Source organism: Apteryx mantelli, unplaced genomic scaffold, assembly GCF_036417845.1.
Source record: "Apteryx mantelli isolate bAptMan1 unplaced genomic scaffold, bAptMan1.hap1 HAP1_SCAFFOLD_20, whole genome shotgun sequence".
NCBI classification, from domain to species: Eukaryota; Metazoa; Chordata; class Aves; order Apterygiformes; family Apterygidae; genus Apteryx; species Apteryx mantelli.
The window spans coordinates 2,419,338-2,434,859 of NW_027118553.1; the positions used below are offsets into that span (position 1 = coordinate 2,419,338).

General features: G+C 53.0%; 1 protein-coding gene across 1 annotated transcript; it reads right to left on the reverse strand.

The window, feature by feature from the left end:
• Positions 1–885: 885 nt before the first annotated feature.
• On the reverse strand, positions 886–1,845 carry LOC136996088 (olfactory receptor 14A16-like). Its single transcript, XM_067317082.1, has one exon. The coding sequence runs from the start codon at positions 1,843–1,845 to the stop codon at positions 886–888; it is 960 nt and encodes a 319-aa protein (XP_067173183.1).
• Between the last annotated feature and the right edge of the window lie 13,677 nt (positions 1,846–15,522).

Genomic DNA, 15,522 nt, shown 5'->3' on the forward strand with positions numbered 1-15,522 from the left:
CAGGGTGGGAAGCAGATCCAACCAAATGGGGATCACAGCCTCTAATCCCTCCAGGGGACTGCGCATGGGGCAGGTGCTTGGAGGGACTATGGAGCATTTCCAAAGCTACTAGTTGTGTCCAGGTTCACCTCTAGATCTTACCCCTGGTATTTCACAGAGGGTGACATGAATCACTCTGAAGTCTCCCTTCCCAACACCAATTAGGTCCCCACTGCCTCTCCTGGAATTGCAGAGTCCCCTTTTGCCTTTGGATCCCTGTGTTTAGTGCTTTACCTTTAAGTGACTCCACCTTGGAGAACTTCTCCCTTTGTAAGGCTCCACTCACTGCCCACTCCAGGCACGTACTGTCCCAGGAGATGCCCTTTGCTCTCCTGGCACCTCCAGATTCCACTCCAGAAGGATAGACATCTGACACTGTGCCTTAACATGTCGGACAGCTGTGGGTATGTAAATTTGTGACCATTCATCCCCTCCACTGTCGCTGGACGCCAACGGGTGAGTCCTAAATCCAGCCCTTGGTCTCTAAGAGATCATAACATGATTATGAGCTTTTTGCTCTTGAATCCATGGAGAATCCTATGAAGCAGGCCCTTCTGTCTTGCAATTCCTTGGGCATATTCTTGACACCATCTTTGGAAGAAAAGCCCAGCCTTCAAACACCGCACTCGGTAGAACCTACTTTATTACAGAGATACTGTGAGGGAGTCAGCTCTGACCCAGTGTTATGTGGGTACCAGGTGAGAGAGCAGTCTCAGTAAAAGTGGAATGAACACAAGCATTTGTGCAGCAACATGATAACAAATAATAAGAATAATAGTAATAATACTCATAATAAAAATAAAGTCAGGAAAAAACGCTCAGTCCTGGTACGGGACACAGGGGGAGTCATCTGTGGAGAGAAATGGCAATGTTATCACTGCTGAAAAATGTCCATGAAATAACTTTCCTCAGGGCATCTTTGAGCTCCTTGTTCCTCATGCTGTAGATGAGGGGGTTCAGTGTTGGAGGCACCACTGAGTACAGAACAGTTACCACCAGATTCAGAGCTCGGGAGGAGAGGGATGGGGGCTTCACGTAGGAAAACAGGCCAGTGCCTACAAACACGGAGACCACAGCCAGGTGAGGGAGGCACATGGAAAAGGCTTTGTGCCTGCCCTGCTCAGAGGGGATCCTCAGCACAACTGTGAAGATCTGCACGTAGGACAGCACAATGAAAACAAAACACCCAAAGAATAAACAAAGACTAACTACAAGAAGCCCAATTTCCCTGAGGTAGGAGTCTGAGCAGGAGAGCTTGAGGATCTGGGGAATCTCACAGAAGAACTGGTCCACTGTGTTGCCTTGGCAGAGTGGTAGTGAAAATGTGTTAGCAGTGTGAAGCAGAGCATTGAGGAAACCACTGGCCCAGGCAGCTGCTGCCATTTTGACACAAGCTCTGCTGCTCATGATGGTCCCGTAATGCAGGGGTTTACAGGTGGCAACGTAGCGGTCATAGGCCATGACTGTGAGAACAGAATACTCTCCTCCTAACAAGAAGACAACCAAGAAGACCTGAGCAGCACATCCCAAGTAGGAAATGGCCCTGATATCCCAGAGGGAATTGGCCATAGATTTGGGGACAGTGGAGGAGATGGATCCAAGGTCGAGGAAGGAGAGGTTGAAGAGGAAGAAGTACATGGGGGTGTGGAGGTGGTGGTCACAGGCTACGACTGAGATGATGAGGCCGTTGCCCAGGAGGGCAGCCAGGTAGATGCCCAGGAAGAGCGCAAAGTGCAAGAGCTGCAGCTCCCGTGTGTCCCCTAATGCCAGGAGGAGGATCTCATTCGGGAAGCTGCTGTTGGACATTTTGCTCCCTCTGGGATTTGTGGACTGTCCAAAGAAGAACAGATGATAGAGATAAATTAGGATAGCCTTCTCTGAGGAAAGCTTTCTCATAAAACCCTCCCAAATATACACACATTACCTCTCCCCATCTCAGCAGCACTGTCATTGAGCTCCATTGCTTGAGCTCTGGTCTGTGCTGGCTGAGTTTGCTGTGAGGAGCAGGGGCCTCTGCCCATGGGCTCCAGAGGAGTCAGCCCTGACCTACAGCACTGCCGACTTGGGAACAAGGGTAACTAAAATTTATATTACCAATTCCGGTCAGAGTTAATCCACTCATAATGTTGAAGGCATTTTCAGCATCTTTACTCCCAGTTATACATATACTGGGTTCATGAATAGTTTTAAGGTTTCTTTGGTTTTCTTTAGCTGACCCTGTCACAGCTGAGGAGGATTCTTGGAGGTAGAAATCCTCAGCATTGCTGCTGCACTCAGAGTGAGCAGCTGTGATTCTGGAGAGGCAAAAGGATTCACTCTGGCTTTAGTGCAGAGGGAGCAGAGCTGGCCTGTCCAGCTGCCTTCTTCCCACCTGCCCTGTGCTCGCACCTCGGAGGTGAAGGACAGTTGCACTCGTGTTACCCGAAAAAGAAACCACACGACGGAGAGCAGAGGAATGCACTTGCAAAGTGCCCATCAGCACTCTTTCTGAGGGTTCATGAGGCAGGTCTCAGCCCTCTCCTTCTAGCCAGCAACACATCAGGCTCTTCCAGCTGCCCACATCCAGCCACCCACCAGCATGTCTCAGCGTGGCTTCAGGATCTAGGTGGCTTCTCCATGGAGCACCTAAATAACACGCAGCTGCAATGGGAGAGCTGTGTCCTTGTGGAGGGCAGCTTGCAGCCCAGCCAGACACCCCAGCACAATGGGGAACATCCTAAGGATGGGGTGTCCTGACAAGAGACCTGGCTCATTCCCAGACCCCCCACTGCATTGCTCAGAGCCCCACAGGCTATAGGGGCACTGGAGCACCTCATTGTCAAGGACACGTCTGCATGCCAGGACCCACAAATTCGGTGTCTGAACTGCATCAGAAACCCCCTGCCCAGAGAGTCCAAGGGGAAGCACAAGGGCAGCATGGGCAGGTGGGAAACATGGAACAATACCATGACATTTGTGCTGAAGGAGGTAGGGACAGGGAGGGACAGAGGGGCACTCAGGAGTGTCTCCTCTCCTGCATGTCCAGCTGCTGAGGAAATGACTCCTGTCCTGGACCCCACAGCCTTGAGAGCAGAGGGCTGTGCTGGCTGGGAGAGGAGAGGAGGCCTTGCAGTTGACAGTTTCCTCTCACACTTTGAGCATGACTCTGCTGCCTGGAGCCGTCCCTGCGGGGAGCTGTTTCTCTGTCCCCACGTCTCTCCCCTCTCAGTGCTCACAGACCCCATCCCACCCACTGGGTGCTCAGCTCTGCCCTGCAGAAACCTCCTTGGTGAAGGGCTCTGCCCAAGAGCACCTCCATGTCTGCAGGTGCTAAGGAGCAGGTGAGAGAAACCTTGCTGAGGCTGGAAAGGTGATGCTGGCTCTGTCCTTAGGCTGAGGGCTGGATGAAGGCATTTGCTGAGTCCCTCCCAGAACTGATCCTCTCTCAGTGTCACTGTTTTGGAGCCTCAGTCCCCTGTCTGAGCCTGACTGATCCAATCCCATTTCACTCCACCCAAACAGAAAAGAACTGAAAGCACAGGCTCAGGAAAGCTCCTTCTCTTCCAGGTGTCCCCTGCTTTGGCATTCCTGTTGAAAAGTCTCCTCCGGATATGTTCCCCAGCCCTGACCCACACAGCAGCCTCTCAATGGGAGAAAGTACCTGCCCTGACGGGGATCTCCTCTCACCCAGAGCTTCTCCCCCCAGCACCATGGGGAGTTCCCCAGGCAGGATGAATGCTGACCCTTGCAGGCAGCAGAGTCACTGCCCTGGGCACACAGCTCCCTGGGGCACAGGGACACTGCTCTGAATTACAGTCTATGCAGACCTGTGTGCACACCCCAGCTTCACACCCCTGCAGCCCTCCCTGGAAGAAAGGAGAAGGATGCCCTGTCGCTGTGACGGTGTGGCTGGGAATCCCTGCTCTGCAGTGTCTCCCCATCCTCCACACTGGAGAAGTCGGGAGAGCAATCTTTAAAAAAAGAGTCATAGGATGGACTGGGTTCGGAAGACCCCTCCAGGAACCACAGTAGCATTGCCCTGCAGCCAGAGACTTACTGTGTCAAGAGTTGTGAAGATTTCTCCCACAAGGAGCTCTCCTCTGGCCTCCCACTCCACGTTGCCTTTCACTTCTCATCTCATGTCAGCAGCAGCAGGCAGTGCCCAGAGCCCTGCTGCTCTTTGCAGAGGAGCTGCTCCTGCACACAGATGTCTCTCAGCAGTGCTGCCTGGTTGCCATGATCTCCCTCCATCCCAGGAGCCTGGCCCCACTCAAGAGCAGGGGCCCAGCTGAAGGCATGAATTTCTCTGTCCCTTGGTCTGCCTCCTCCTGGGAAATGTTCCCTGAAGTAGACTAAAATAACCAGCTATTTTCCTTTTCCAAAGAGTGCAGAGAGACTGATTCCAGCATTGCAATTTATTTCATCAGAGCATGGCTATCTATGAAAGGTGGAAATGTCCCACTCTGGAAGCCCCGATTCCCATCTCCTAACTAGGCAGGACAGCTGGTTGGGGACAAGAAGGGAGCTCATTGACACATTATTCAGATGTTGATTCAGATGAGTCAATCTGGGCATCTCATGCCTATATAGAAGCCCCTGGGACTGATTGGGATTCAGATCCCTCCCGTGAACTCCACAAACTCACAGGAGGTGGGATTCTCCTTCCCAAAACTGAAGTGAGCACAACATAGAGGTCTGCACAGGAGCTGTTTGTCTAAGCTGCCATTGTAATCACTGGAGATGGAGGATGAGAGTCGGTTGCTCACACACAAACACCTGGGGACAGCTGAAGAGACAGAGGTGGTCAAAAACATGTGCCAGTGTCTGCTTGCTCTGATGGAGCAAGTGTGACATCTACATCCTTCTAGAGCATGAGTTGGGTGCCAGGCAGGGAATTGCCTTGGCCACCTGAAAGGATACTAGATGCCCACTGCTGCCAGAGCTCCACTCACCAGGAAGCTGGGACACATGCAGATCCTGACATTGCAAACAGTTGATGTCATCCAGTGCAGGCACTTGATTCAGTGACATAGAAATAGGCTGGCAGGGCCATTTCAGATGCCTGGGGTGTCCAGCACACACACATGTCTCTAGCAGATACAGCATGGGACCTGCAGGAAAACCAAGCCCCTTCATAGTAGTTGCTGTGCAAGTGCTGCAGGGCATCTTGGATTTCCTGCCTGTGCCCAAACAACTGAATCCTGCCACTGCATTTAGGGAAAGTCCATCCCGTCTACATCCATGTGTGCTGCATAAATGGGAGGCACATCACAGCAACTTCTCTGCTCTAGTCCCTGCACTCTCAAACCCTTCTAGCTCTCCTCCTCCTGAACCTCTTCCCACCCCGCCACATGATATGAACAGGGACTGTGCTAATGATGACCTCAGGGTGGCTGGATCACAGGCTGCCCAGGCCCAGGGACTTCTTCAGTGCAACCTTGTCTTGCCTGGAGATGGATGCAGCTCTGTCACAGGCTCCATGGTGCTACAAATCAGCTTAGGCAGCAATCCCCTCTCCTGCCATTTTGACACAGCTCATCTCTGTTTCTCCTTGGCCTTGGGCACTGCAGGGTTTGCTCACTTAGTGGGAACCTCCTTTCACCATTACAGAGGAGCGCAATGCCTAGTGCAGGACAACAATACGGTTAGGTAAATCATTAATGACCAACTGGATTGATTGTCTTCTGCGATAAAAGGCCTGCACTTGTGGAGGAGAAGAGAGTAGTGGATGTCCAGGAGACATGCAGATGGGCAGAAAGCTGGTTGGATGATGGAGCTCAGAGGGGTTGCATGAATGGGTCATGCTTGACCAGGAAGCCAGGGAAAGGTGGGGTATGCAGGGGTCTACCCCACATCCTGTCCTCTTTGAAAGGTTCATCAGCAGGGTGGAACAACACATGCATCAGGACAGGCAGAGACCTGACTGGCAGAAGAGTGACCCCGAGGAGAAGGCCCTGGATGTTTCAAGGAATGCCATATGAGCCAGTGGTGCATGCTCACCACAAATGAGGCCAGCTGCATACAGGACTGCATTAGGAAGAGCGTGGCCACACAGGCAAGGGCAGTTCTTATCCCTTCCACTCAGCACTGCTGTGGCCACGTCTGGAACAGTGTGTCCCAGTGTGGTACGCCCAGTGCTGGAGCAATGGGGAACAACTGGAGAGGGTCCAGAGGAGGTCTGCCAAGATGGGGTTGGGGGCCCGAAGCACATGGCCTGTACGGAGAGGCTGAGGGACTTGGGCTTCTTTAGCCTGGCGAAGTAGAGGCTAAGGCCAATACAGTAGTCACCTGTGACTGCCTGTGACAGGGTGGGTTCAGAGATGAAGGAGATGTTCTTGGCAGTGGGAAGCAGCATGAGAAGGGGAAAGAGCCACAAAGTGCATGTTGAGAGGTTCAGACTGCACTTCAGGTAACAAGAATGTCACTCATAGGGTAGTGCTGTGGTGCAACAGGACACCCAGAAGGACTGTGATCAGCCCCTTGCCTTTTGTTTCAAGGAACAGCCAGCAAGGACAGCGGGATGTCAGTAAAGGTGGGGAGATCCTGCAGTGAGAGCAAGGTGGGGAAGCAGGTTGGGTGTCTAGAGGCTGCAGGGAAACAGGTGCAGCTTTGGGACAGCATAGGACAGTCTGTGGTGGAAATGACCGAGGGCAATGCCAAGGCCGAAAGCCTCCAACAAAACTGAAGTCTTTGTCCCCTCTGCTATGGCTGGTGTCTCTGCCACCGAGGCCTACGAGAAGATGATCTTTCCTTACAGCACTGTGGCCTTGCTGCCTCCTCACCTCCATGGAGCTCAGGAGGTGCCGTATTGTTGTCCTGCACTAGGCATTGCGCTGCCCCACACACCCTGACACTGCCCGCAGGAAGAGCCCTGAGCAACATGTGAGGGAAAGGACCTCCCCACTCAGGGGCTGGCTGTGGGGCTAGACCATTCTGCTTAATAAAACACATTAAGGTTGACTTGGCATCACAGCCACCCTCACATTGCCTTTGCCTACTTGCAATCAGGGCCTCCAACTTTCTGCTCTAATCAGCCCCTGGGGAGCCTTTGTTAGTAAGGGCCCTCTGTGGGACCCATTGATGCTCCAGGAAACTTGGGATTTGCTTCTGACGTAAACTTCTTGAGAGGTTTCTTCAGTCTCCTCTCAGCATCTGAGGTTCATGGACTCAGCACCAAATACACCCAAGGGGACATTAAAATGCAAAAATCCCTAAGGAGCCATGCCTCTTCTCATAATTTTCTTCAGCTCTTCAATTCTTGTGCTGTGGCTAATTGGAGAGGTTTCAGCAGTGTATTTACAAGAGGAGGATTTCAATGAGCATCAAAAAAAAAAAAAAAAGGATTTCTGCTTTCAAAGGTTTCCTTATTTTTCAGCTTACAAACTAGAGTGATATCCACCTTCTCCAACTGATATTGATCCAGAGTGTCTCCTAATGAAGTCTGGACATGTAGGAAAAGCACCATCCTGGAGGTCACACATTCACGGAAAATATTCCTCCCCACCTCCCCAGCCCTGACACTTCTCTCATCAGCCACTGGGGACTTCGATCACTCTTGTTCAAATCTAACCTTTTGCCACTCAAGGCTGCAGCTGAATGTTACAGCTCATGTGCACCAATTCCCACCTGCTTTCCTTAGACAACGAGCTGCAAACGGGCACAGAAGGATTTGTCTTAATTGCGATCAAACACAAACTTGATCCAGTGTCATAAGAAGTAAAATATACTCCTCAACTGTATGTCAAGTCCAAGTTGCCTCCAGTGAGGTCCACGGTCTACAAGGAGTAACCTTCCTTAACCTGTTCTTCACAAATAGATAGGAAAGGCTGGATAGACACACAGTGCAGGAGTTGATTGAAGAGATAATGATACTCCTGAAAGAGGAGGCAAGCCTTAGACTCCCTGAAGGTAAAAGCAGCAACTGCAATGTTGAGAGGTATCTGACTGATAAAGACTAAGGGGAGGAGGAAGACTGGGAAACAAGGGAAAATGCATATGTCCAGATGGTCTGATGCAAAGATGACTTTAGAAATGATTAATCGGGATGTGGAAATATGTGAGAGATCACTGAGACTACATACACAGCATAACAGACAGAGCTGTTGAAACACAAGGTCATGGGAAGATCAATATTTCTTCTCCTGAGATTAATACCCTTCCGGAAGATTCCCACTATTTCATCATAGGAAAACACTGACATTAAAATTAGCCAAACATTTGTGCTGATGAAAGTGTGCTCATATTTTCGAAATGTTGAGACAGTTCTTCACCTTTCCAGGCAGAGCTCAGGTGTCCAACCACAAGCACCCAGGGGCACTTGGAGAGGCCCCGGTGTCTCTGAGGTACCTGCCTGGGCCTGAAAGCTCACACAGGAGACCTGCAGGAGACCAGAGCCCCTCGGAGCTGCAGAGGGAGGCTGGGCAGAGGGGTCTAGGGCACCTGGAAGGGCACCAGCCACCCATGACCCTGTGACTGCATCCCCCCCCAGTTCTGAAAATCACTTTCCTTTTCAAACAGAAAGATAATGCATAATCGCACCAGAAGACTAGTAGACTGAAACAGAACAAATCAAGAAAGACAATAGGAATACAAAAAAAGCTGTAACTTATAACAAAACATTTCTTTACTTTCAATGTTTGTTTTAATTTCTTTTTTGTTTCATTTTTAATGTTATTTTCTAAAATTATCTGTTATAATCAGGCCTGAACTGTTAAACAAGATATTTTTGCATCTCACACAAAGCCCAGGCTCAGGAAACCACCCCCACGGCTGCTGTTCCACCCCTCACTCTTTGCACAGAGTACGTCGCACTCTGAGTTGTTGGGGTCTCTCGACTGGTGAGGAAAGCAGGGTGACCAGCTTCATCTATTTTTGGGTGCCCAAATTTGCACAAATCTCAACACATCTATGATACTATGATATTTTAAAGGAGTCCCTAAAACACCTAGTCACACTCCCTTTTCATTCCCTCCACAGTCAATGAAGTGCAACTTCATTTTCGGGGACAACAGGGAGGAGGCTCATCTCACCCCATGTCAGACCCCATCAGTGCAGATGTCTCTGTCTAACCCAGCTGTCTGGGCTTCCCTTTCTAGTCAATGCAGGGAAATAAGTTGTCTCAACTGAGTTGTTCTGAGATACATTTCCTAATGACAAGCTAAGGTCCCATATGAACCACCTCCAAAATTACCAGCACCACATGGGAACACAGCTACCCCAGGGCATCTCAGGCAGCAATAGCCTCTCTATGTGGTCAAATGAATCAAGCCCCAAAAGGAGATTCTAGTCATAAGTTGAAATCTCAAAAAATAGCTCAATGCAATAATTGACAAAAATCCTCCTTTCCAAAACTTCACACAGGTTTTACCTTTGCCAAATATGTTTTTGTTCTTAATAATTGGCAGCACCATGTTCGTGCACTACAGTAACCATGGCTATGAAGCATGGCAGGGACCAGGGTCCCAGATAAAGTTCTCCAGATGATGTGTGTTAAGGGCACATTTGCTCTTTTCTGGCCTAAAATCTCTATCTTAAGCACCACAGACCGAGAAACCTTGTTGAGGACTTCTAAGAACAAAGAGCCTGCTTTGGTGCCTCAAGGAGGGAGGCTGCGTCCTGTCCCAGATTGTCCTACATCCTGCTTCTACAAAAAGAGCAACCCACAGGAGAAATCAGTTTGGAGGTTCACCAAAGCATCTCAACTTGTGGCCACACTTTGTGCTGTTTCATCTCACATGACTTTGATCCTCTCTTCAAAAAATGCCAAATCCCAAGCCAACCTGGAAGTCCTAGATTCCCACACAGCTCTGCCCAATGCAGAGACCTGACAATGCAGGGACACAGACATGTCCTCTCCAGGGCTCCCTTTTTCATATCTCACAGGCTCTGGCACCATCTGCAGATGTTCCTGAAGGATTTGTCAGCAAGATTTGGTAAACAACTGGGGTGACAGGAGGTGTCTGCTTTCCAGAACATGAGGGGAAATCCCTCAGCTCTCTCCCTGGCTGTGCCATCTCTGTGGCAGTGACCTTCTGAGCCCCCAGATGACACGAGCTGAGGTCACAGTGGGGTGTTCATATCACAGGCAGGTCTCCCCAGTGCCATGGCGGTGCCCTCACTTCCCTGCAAGGCCCAGGAGCTGCTGAGCATTGCTCACAAGCTCCCCACCGCTGCTCTTCAGAGCTGCTCCATGGCAAGGATGGGGGAGAGGAGGCAGGGGGGCCATGATGGGGCCCCTCGCTGGTAGGCAGAGGAGAAGGGACACATTGGAGAGGAGTTTTGGGTGACAAGATGGGAAGACCGTTCACCCCTCCCTGGCTGGAGAGACAATCCAAGGGCAAGGGGACAAGTGAGATGGAGAACTGCTGGACCGAGACCATCAGCCTGCACTGCGGTTCCTTGTTCCCAACACTCCCATGGCTCTCCACCAAGGGTAAGGGCTTTAAGAGTTCCTTCCTGAGGTGTCGCACAGAGACAGTTGGCTGTGGATCCTGAGCTGAGAGAATGACTGGACAGGGCTGGGGGCTGCCACAAGAGCCCTGCCTCAGGGTCCCGTCTGGCTCAGGGGACAGTGTGGCAGCCAGGACTCCTGGGTCCTGGCGATGGGGATGCCCTGAGTACCAAGGATCCTGTGGGGCTGGCTCCATCCCCTTGTGGAAGGTGGGGGGCAATCCATGGCCAGGTTGTCCTGGGAGTGGGTCCCCCTTTGGCATCTGGATCTGGCACAAAAGGGGTCCTGCATCCTGCAGCTGGGGTGTCCTGCAGCTCCTGTGGGGCTCTCAAGAGCCTGCTGGAAATGCCCATATGGGAAATGAAACCTTCACCTTGTAATAACCCCAAGGTGTCTGCTCCTTTGGGAGAACCTCTGCTCCTTCCCTATGGATCCTTTTATGCTTCCAACTCAGCAGAGCATGTTTTGGGCTCAGAGATCTTGTCCTCAGATGGCCTCAGCCCCTGTCCTCCTGCAAATTGGGGTCAAACCTGTCCACCCAAAAGACAGTCTGTTTGGGAGAGCAGCTTGGGAACAGGTGGGGGTGCCATCGCCACCCCACAAGTCCCTTCCCGCAACTCACAAGTCTGGTTCCTTCCCCAGTGCTGAACAAACCCAGCAAATCCCCTACACATCCAGGACAACCAGCATTCTCCTTTTTTATGCCCTGACAATTGGAGACACGCGGAAGGACTCAGGCCAGGGCATCTCAGCTGGCGAAACAAGCAGAGTCACAATTCAGCAACTCTTCACCCTGACCTAGGAGCATGGAAAGAACAACGGCAAGTGGGAGCACTGGCTGTTCATCCACTTTCCAGGCCCTTGACAAGCAAAACAGCTCCCACTTACAGAGTTGCTCTGCAAACATCCCCCAGGCTGCTGCCAGGGTCACAGGTCTTGGGGTAAAGCAAGAGGCAGGGAGCAAAAACAACGGCTAAGGCACGGCATGACATGCGGGGACAGCCTCTCTCAGAGCCACTCGGAAATGCCATTTTCAGAACAAAAGAGACCATTGGGAAGGGCCCCTCGCGAGGACACCAGCAGCCTGCTCACACTTTGCCCAGCAGCTCCCAAACGCAGCTCAGAGCAGCACCTGGGGCTGCGGTGGCAGCAGCAGCTCAGGGAAATGCTTTAACATGGGTCTCCGACCACCGGCAGGGGCAAAGCTTCCTGCCCCCAAACCCCAGCAGCCGCCCCAGCCCAGCTGCTCGGGGCAGGCCGGCACGTCTGGCTGCAGGGCAGCTGCCCGCTCTGTCCCCGGTCGCTCTGTGCCGTGCTCACGGCCCCACCAGCCCCTGCTGCAGCTCCTGCAGGAAAGCAGGAGGGCACCCGCCGGCAGCTGAAGGCGCCCGCAGCCCCGCCAGCCCCGCTCACACCCGCTCTCGCCCGCTCCCTCGCTCCGGCCTTGCTCCTGCTCTGCTTCAGGTATTTTTTTTTTCCCACTTTCTGCACTCCGACTGGTTGACAGAGCCGTCAGTCAAATCCAGCCCTGCCCTCCTCCCCTTGCTGGCCAATAGGAATGCAGCACTGGGCGCATTGCTGTGGAAACGGTGCAGCCTCCTGCCCTGGCAGCCAGCTCTGCCCCCTCCCCCTCCTCCCCGTTTGGACGCCATGTTGTGGGCGGCATCGCAGGGCATCGCAGGGCATTGTGGGGCCTCGGGGCAGGGCGTCTCCATTTGCCCAGGCAATGCGGGGCCCCGGGGCGCTGCCGCTGCCCTGCCAGGCCTGGGCTCTGCTGCAGGGGCCCCGCGGGGCTCCTGGCTGCTCTGCGCCCAGGGACCGTGGGGGGCACGGGGGAGCAGCCCTGGGGCCTGTGCTGGTGCCGGCCCTGGCGCCAGTGCGGGGGCCCTGGGCATGGCTGGGGTGCCGGAGCCCACGGGCAGCATCCTGCTGCCCCCAGGGCAGGGTACAGCAGGGCCCTGTGGTCCCTGGGGCCCCGGCCCCCTGCGCGCAGCAGCCCAGGGGCTCGGCAGCCCTCGCGCTGTGCCTGGCAGGGTTGGGCTGCGGCCAGGCAGGGGCTGCTCTCTGTGGGGCCGGGCTGGGCTCCAGCGTGTCGCTCCGGAGGGCTGAGGAGCCCCAGGGGCACAGGGCAGCCAGGGGCAGAGCAGCTCTGGGCCTGCCAGTGCTGGGCAGTGGAGGTGTGTGTCCGGGAGGGGGCTGGGGGAGATGGCCCTGCTGGACTGCCCCCAGCACTGCCCCCCCCAGCTCAGAGAAAAATGCTTGGGGTCAGCAGGGACTTGTGGGGTGGCCATGGCACCCCCACCTGTTCCCAAGGTGCCCTCCCAAACCGGCTGTCTTTTGGGTGCAGAGGTTTGACCCCCATTTGCAGGAGGACAGGGGCTGAGGCCATCTGAGGACAAGATCTCTGAGCCCAAACCATGCTCTGCCAAGTTGGAAGCATAAAAGGATCCATAGGGAAGGAGCAGAGGTTCTCCCAAAGGAGCAGACACCTTGGGGTTATTACAAGGTGAAGATTTCTTCTCCCATATGGGCATTTCCAGTAGGCTCTTGGGAGCCCCATGGGAGCTGCAGGACACCCCAGCTGCAGGATGCAGGACCCCTTTTGTGCCAGATCCAGATGCCAAAGGGGGACCCACTCCTAGGGCAACCTGGCCATGGATTGCCCCCCACCCTCCACAAGGGGACGGATCCAGCCCCACAGGAGCCTTGGGGGCTCAGGGCAGCCCCATCGCCAGTACCCAGGAGTCCTGGCTGCCACATTGTCCCCCAAGCCAGACGGGACCCAGAGGCAGGGCTCTTGTGGCAGCCCCTACCCTGTCCTGCCACACCCCCAGCCCGGGACCCACAGTAGTTTTTGCAGTTAACCATCTCTGTGCAACACCTTGGGAAGGCGCTCCTGAAGCCCTTACCTTGGTGGAGAGCCGCAGGAGCATTGGGAACAAGGAACTGTGGTGGAGGCTCACGGTCTCAGTCCAGCAATTCTCCATCTCACTTGCCCCCTTGCCCTTGGATTGCCTCTCCAGCCAGGGAGGAGGAGGGATGGTCTTCCCATCTCGTCACCCAGAACTCCTCTCCAGTGTGTCCCTTCTCCTCTGCCTAGCAGCAAGGGGCCCCAGCATGGCCCCGCTGCCTCCTGTCCCCCATCCGTGCCATGGAGCGGCTCCGAAGAGCAGTGTTGGGGAGCACGTGACCAATGCTCAGCAGCTCCTGGGCCTCGCAGAGAAGTGAGAGTACCGCCACGGCACCGCAGAGACTGCCCTGTGATGCGGCACATCCCACTGTGACCTCAGCTCGTGTCATCTGGGGGCTCAGAAGGTCACTGCCACAGAGATGGAGCAGCCAGGGAGACAGCTGAGAGATTTCCACTCGTGTTCTGGGGAAGCAGACACCTCCTGTCACCCCAGTTATTTTACAAAACTTGCTGACAAATCCTCCAGGAACATCTCCAGATGGTGCCAAAGGCTGTGAAATATCTCAAAGGGAGCCCTGGAGAGGACATGTCTGTGTCCCTGCACTGTCAGATCTCCACATTGGGCAGACGTATGTGAGAATGCAGGACTTCCGTGTTGTTTTGGGGTTTGGCATTTTTAAAAAACAGGATCAAAGTCATGTGGGATGAAACAGCACAAAGTGTGGCCACAGGCTGAGATGCTTTGGTGAGCCTCAAAACTGATTTCTCCTGTGTGTCGCTCTTTTTGTAGAAGCGGGATGTTGGACAATCTGGGACAGGACGCAGCCTTCCTCCTTGAGGCACCAAAGCAGGCTCTTTGGTTTTCAAAGTGCTCAGCAAGGTTTCTCAGTCTGCAGTGCTTAAGATAGAGGTGATACGCCACAAAAGAGCAAAGGTGCTCTTAACACACATCATCTGGAGAACTTTATCTAGAAGCCTGGTCCCTGCCATGCTTCATAGCCATGGTTACTGTAGTGCGCGAACATGGTGCTGCCAATTATTAAGAATGAAAGCATATTTGGCAAAGGTAAAACCTGTGTGAAGTTTTGGAAAGGAGGATTTTTGTCAATTATTGCATTGAGCTATTTTTTGAGATTTCAACTTATGACTAGAATCTCCTTTTGGGGCTTGATTCATTTGACCACACAGAGAGGCTGTTGCTGCCTGAGATGCCCTGGGGTAGCTGTGTTCCCATGTGGTGCTGGAAATCTTGGAGGTGGCTCGTATGGGACCTTAGCTTGTCATTAGGAAATGTATCTGAAAACAACTCAGTTGAGACAACTTATTTCTCTGCATTGACTAGAAAGGGAAGTCCAGACAGCTGGATTAGCCAGAGACATCTGCACTGATGGGGTCTGGCATGGGGTGAGATCAGCCTCCTCCCTGTTGTCCCCCAAAATGAAGTTGCACTTCATTGACTGTGGAGGGAATGAAAAGGGAGTGTAGCTAGATGTTTTAGGGACTCCTTTAAAACATCATGGTAACACAGATATGTTGAGATTTGTGCAAATTTGGTCACCCTGCTTTCCTCACCAGTCGAGAGAGCCCAACACTTCAAAGCGTGACGTGCTCTGTGCAAAGAGTGAGGAGTGGCACAGACAGCCATGGGCAGGGGGTGTTTTTCTGAGCACTGGGCTCTGTGTGAGACACAAAGATATCTTTTTTAATGGTGCAGGCCTGATTGTAACAGAAATGTTTAGAAATGACATGAAAACTGAAAGTAGAAGGAAATTAAGACAAAGACTTAAAGCAAAGAAATGTTTTGTTAGATCTTCCAGCTTTTAAATTTTTTGTGTTCTTATTGTTATTCTTGGTTTGTTTTGTTTTAGTATGCTAGTCTTTTGGGGCAATTATGCATTATCTTTCTGTTTGAAAAGGAAAGTGATTTTCGGAACTGGGGTGGAATGCAGTCTCAGGGTCATGGGCGGCTGGTGCCATTGCAGGTGCCCTGGTCCCCTCTGCCCAGCCTCCCTCTGCAGCTGCAAGGGGCTCCAGTCTCCCGCAGGTCCCCTGTGCGAGCTGCCAGGCCCAGGCAGGTGCCTCAGAGACACCAGGGCCTCTCCAAGTGCCCCTGGGTGCTTGTGGTTGGACACGTTAGCTCTCC

Coding starts and splice junctions, on each gene's coding strand:
- LOC136996088 (XM_067317082.1), bottom strand. CDS start 1,845: ATGTCCAACAGCAGCTTCCCGAATGAGATCCTCCTCCTGGCATTAGGG.